This window comes from Aegilops tauschii, chromosome 3, assembly GCF_002575655.3.
Source record: "Aegilops tauschii subsp. strangulata cultivar AL8/78 chromosome 3, Aet v6.0, whole genome shotgun sequence".
In the NCBI taxonomy this organism is placed as follows: domain Eukaryota; kingdom Viridiplantae; phylum Streptophyta; class Magnoliopsida; order Poales; family Poaceae; genus Aegilops; species Aegilops tauschii.
The window spans coordinates 492469911-492475400 of NC_053037.3; the positions used below are offsets into that span (position 1 = coordinate 492469911).

The 5490-nt window shown below is 44.2% G+C and overlaps 1 protein-coding gene across 1 annotated transcript; it reads left to right on the forward strand.

Annotated features, from left to right (window-relative positions):
• Positions 1–3172: 3172 nt before the first annotated feature.
• On the forward strand, positions 3173–3865 carry LOC141043044 (protein FAR1-RELATED SEQUENCE 5-like). Its single transcript, XM_073511961.1, has one exon. It carries the CDS (start codon positions 3173–3175, stop codon positions 3863–3865), a length of 693 nt encoding a protein of 230 aa, XP_073368062.1.
• Positions 3866–5490: the final 1625 nt, after the last annotated feature.

Here is a 5490-nt window from a genome sequence, read left to right on the forward strand (position 1 = left end):
AGTGAGAGACTTAGAGGAATTACTAACTATGAGCCCACTTGTCAGTGTCGTCGACGGTCAAGTGAAGTCGACCTACCACATCTCGTCACGCCCAAGAAACATGCCCATCTCTCAGGCGTCGCAAAACTCACCCCACCTATCAGGTTATTCTTCTCTTGCACGCAAAAAAATGAAGTAGCCTCTCTCTTTCTTTCTCTCTCTCTCCCTCTCTCTTTCTCTTTTCTCTCTCTTCGAGATTCAAAATCATTGAAGGGGATCGCTGACAAACTGCAGGGAAGCAGATCCCCCCACAATTTAGAAAGGTGTGACTTCCGAACAATCAGCGCATAAGATTCGACAATCAAAGGTTAGTAAAAATTTTATCAACGCACCTTTTGCGTGGCGATTCCTGATACACGAGATTCAATTCGTTGATGAATTTGTTGTGGTCGGGATTCATAGAATAAAACTGTTTAGTTTTACACTGTAGCTTTGATTTGAGTTTGTTTATTGTTTTGTATCCTCTCGTCCTTGTAATACGAGGTTGTTACTTTTGTTAGGTTTCATGGTTATCTTTGTGTTAAGTGTTGCACAAGAAAATTAGCATCAGAGGATCTCACTTTGGTTGAGGTTGTAGTTTAATTAAAAATTAATATATGTATATATTTATATATGTTAATTATATAGAACTAAAAATATATCTCTGTTGATATCGACTTCGAAAAGTTTCAACACTGATACTGCAGGTTTATAACCTTTATATTTATTACGTCTCTTTTTCGGGGCAGATGTTCAGGAGTGCGTCATCTGGTCAGGACAATAGGGACGGTCGGTCTTTGAACAACATCGACAAGGATTATGGGAGGCAGGTAATAGTAAGGTAGTTGAACATTAGTGTTTGGTCTTTTATTTCTGGGACGTTTGCTGTCAAGGTGTCACCACTGAGAACACCAAATAGTAGATCATTAACAACAACAAAAATGATTTATATATCCTGGATGAATGCTGCAATATCTGTTTATCCTGTGCATCTACTCTGCAGTTGAGTATCGAGAGGTGGAAGAATTTTTTTTACTACAAAACGAGAAGAAGATCAAGGATGCAGATGCTGTCAAACACGCACATGACATGTGGGCTGGAATAATTGGAGTCAAGAGTGAGACACAAGTTCTTGGCAAACGCCCCAACCAGGAGCATGGTGTGCAATAGACAACTGCCAAGAGGAGCATTCTAAGCAGCAGAGACTCCACTAAGCAGATTGTGCAGGTAATGACGAAAACTTCAAATGCTGGTTTTAACGTACGTGGAAGTTTTAGTCGCACGTGCCTCTAATTATTTTTTGGTTTGAAGACACAGATGCCCACAAAGGCGCAGAGCGGGCGTTGTGACGGCCCAGCGTTTGTAGGCGGTTATAATGAAGAGGTGCAGGGTAACAGAATTTCCTTTGATGCAAGCAGAAGGATCATTGGCAACAAAAGCATTGGTGTTCAAGGATTCGGTACGGTTTGCACAAGCAAGAAGAGCCCAACGACAAAATCAAACATAGGAGCAATAAGCTCTACCATATAGCAACATCAGAAAGCAATACAGGTGACAGCATATACGAATGTGCAACAACATTTAAAGCAAATGTATATTTTTTGTGAGCAATTTTTTCTTTTTTTTCGTTTGGTATATTTAAATTGCAGTATCTTCCACACGCAGGTGTACGAGGAAGGAAGCAAGTATCGCGGTAGTCCATGAATCGATGAAAACATAAGGCAAGGTCCTTTGAAAGGATCACCTGTGGCGTTCAACATGAGGGGTCCTTCCAAAGGATCTCCGATGGCATTCAAAATCGTCAGCGAAATCACCAATGCACGGAGGTTGTCGCCAAGATTTGCTGGACAAGAGAGGCATGGGAAAACAAAGGTGACGTCGGAACTATGCTTTTTCAATTCAACACACAAACAGTTTTATGGGAGAACAGGGTAAAGTGGAAAACAGGAGGACAGCTGTCCGTCTTGTATGGCTGTATGTGCAGTTGTTCTTTTATATAGGATGTTGTTGTGCCTCTCCGGTTGTATGGTGTAAATAGAAGCACATCTGTGGCTCTTTGTGCAGATGTGTGTGTAGCATGGTCACATTTGTGATGTGAACAGTGCCTCTGGTGTACCGCTTATACTCGGTGAAGAGGCACGGGTCTGGTTTTGGTATACCAGATGAGCCCTGATGAGTCATATAAATCTTTTGTTTAGAAATTAAAAAAAATGCATATGCTGCTCTGGACATCTAATTCTGTTTCTTGCCATGTGTTCAGGATTTGGCGAAGGGGATAACAGATGAGGGAAAGAAATATCATAGTTCTCCATCCATTTCGAAGGAAACACAACGTTCACAACAGCAAGTAGCGTACAACGCCAGCACGGATTGCATGGTAGAAGCAGCACAGTCCCTTGGTTGCATGAGTGCCGGAGAAACAGGGAGCATCATTGCACAATGCAACATTGGAGAGGCAGACTCATTTATGGATTTGGCGGTGCCATGCAGAAACGACGCTGCTGCGTGTGACAAACAACAGAGCAGCAACTCCGCTGTAAGTGGACCTGTGGCTGGCGATGAGACTGATGTCGTCAGAAGTGAATGCGATCAGACAAACGAAGACACGGTAGACAGAATCATCATGGTGCCGCTTACCATTGTAGAGAAAGAAATGGATGACATGTTTAAAGAAGGCACATACCCAACGATTCAGGAGGTCACCGAAGCGCTCGAACCAGAGGGTGGTATGGTATTCGGATCATTGGATGAGTGCTCTTTGTTTTTCTGCAGATATGCTAGAAAGGTTGGCTTTGCTGCCAAGCGATCAACGAGCAGAAGATCGACATATGATCAGCAGCTTGACAAGCAGGTGTTTCAGTGCACCAAGGAAGGGCAGAATAAAACAACTGAGAGACATGTTAAGGAGAGAAGGAGCAACTGCTTGATCCGGACAAGCTGCCCAGTCCAAATAACAACCAAGAGGGATACAGATAGGAGGAAATGGTACCTGAAGAACGTTCGTCTAGAGCACAACCACCAGCTTCACCCATCTGATTGGATGCTGAAGTTCATGAGATGCTATAAGAAGATGACACCTTAGGAGAAATTCTTTATACAAGTGCTGCAGAAGGCGAGGTTAGAACCAAGGAAGGTTATGCAAATTTTTACTGCCATGGGGAAACCGAGGCGAGAAATTATGTTCGACACGATTGAAATAAGCAACATTGCATGCCGGGACAGGGCTGGAGAGCGCGGCACTGATATCGCAGACACCATGAAACTGTTTGCTGATATGCAGAGGCGGAGGCCGGGATTCCACCATGTGGAAGAGACAGAGAACAATGTAGTGCGCAGCCTGTTTTGGACAGATTCCTTGTGTAAGATGAATTATGATCTATATGGAGATTTCGTGTCTTTTGACACCACATTCTCTATGAATATATATGGCTTGCCATTTGCACCAATTATAGGTGTCGACAATCACAGGTCGACCGTCCTGTTTGGAGTAGGCCTTTTGAAGGATGAGAAAATAGGGTCATTCAAGTGGCTCCTAAGCACGTTTGTCGAGGCAATGGGAGGTAAAGAGCCGAAATACATAATAACAGACCAGGACCAGGCGATGAAGACTGCAATAAAGGAAGCTCTTCCGAGGATGAGGCACAGGTTCTGCTGGTGGCATATTAGGAAGAACCTGAAGGAAAATAACGCAGCAGTGTTTGCGCAGCACCCAGGGATGTCTGATGATATATTTCGAATCGTCAAAAACTCACTAGATCAAGACGAGTTTGAGCGTGCCTGGAAAGCAGCAATTTCTCTGCACAATGCGGAAGGCAACAAACACCTGAACACGCTATGGGAACTCTGAAATTTTTGGGTGCCGGCCTACTTCAAGGACTGTTTCTATCCTTTCTCGTCAACAACCACTCGCAGTGAGAGCATGAATTCGATGTGGAAGAATTACGTCGACCACAAGGACACTATAAAAAAGGTTTGTTAATGCGTATCACACGATTCGGCAAAATTGCCTCGCCACGCTTGACAAGAAAGGACACCAAACAGAAGAGAAGGCGCCATCACTAGAGACGGGTTTTCCGATTGAAAGACAAGCAAGTCAAGTATACACGAATGAAATTTTCAGGAAATTCCAGCTGGAGCTACGGAACCAGACTTACTTCAAGTGCTCTGACCTGGCAAAGGGGAGGCAGTATTTAAAAAAAAGATTATTGAGCCTGGAGAAAAAGTGTGGAAACCATATCCGGGCGAGGAATTTGACAGGTCTGAGTTCAGGGTAGGTGTGTATGAGCAAAAAGAAATATACAGTTGCAGCTGCAAGAAAATGAGTAGGGATGGCATTCAGTGCTGCCATGTGCTTAAGGTGATGGACCAAACAGGCATGATCGATCAACTTCCAAAATCCTTTGTCATCCCCAGATGGACCAGGAATCTATCAGAGAGTCTGAAAGTTCTGTCTACAAGTCAAGGTGATAGCATGACCATACAAGATGATGAAACTATGAGATTCGGCCTCGCTTACGCTGAGTTGTCGGATATCTGTTCAAATGCTTGCAGAAAAGAGAAGACATACCGTGTGCTACGTGAGTGTACGGTAGATATGAAAATAAAAGTCATGGCGGCACTTGCCGAGGAACCAGACACAGGCATTCTTGCCGAAACTCTCAAGAACCCTCCCATGAGTGGCTCAAAGGGTACGAAAAAAGGAGATCGAATCAAAGCTGGTTCTGAGAAGAAAGGAATAGGCAACAAAGCCGCATCCAAGTGCGGCCGTTGTGGAGTAAAGGGTCACAGGAAAACAAACTGCCCGAATAACCCAGAAGTCCAGGAGAGGATGAGGATTGAAGAGGAAAAGAGGAAATCGGAGCAGGAGAAGAGGGCAAGGTCAATGAAATGGCCGACAACACCGACAACACCATCGAGGACATGAAACGACTCAGGACAATGCACTCCAAGCCCAGGAGGAAGACGTCAGACGCCAGCAACTCCAACGACCCCACTGACAGCAGGGAGCATTTACCAAAGTCTTGCATCTACGCCAGAATCAAACATCACACAAGCCAAGCACACAGAATGCATGCAGGGAAGCCCGGGACAAGGCACGGAATCTACGCAGTCCATTTTGAGAAAGGAAAGGTCTGAGTGGGGACTTTTTGGTACCGGAGAACAGTACGAATAGAAAAATTAAAAGGTAATAATGCAGCTTAAACATGACGTAAGCAAAAAACAGTGATGACCGCAATCTTTTGCTTTGTTTTTATGTATGAATATTAATTTTATAGGTAAATAGGTTGAATAGCTACGCAGAAGGGTGGGGTTGCACAAGGGTCGAGAAGGAAGAATGGATCGCTGAACATTCAAAAACAAGGCCACGCGTGGAGCGATGAAATAGCAAGCAATTGGTGGGGAGGGCGGGCGGTTGTCGATTGTTTATTTTCTTGTGCTGTGGTTATAAGAACGGCTTGTAAGTTAATTTGC

What these genes read in the sequence shown, in the direction of transcription:
- LOC141043044 (XM_073511961.1), top strand. Translation starts at nt 3,173, where the DNA reads ATGGGGAAACCGAGGCGAGAAATTATGTTCGACACGATTGAAATAAGC.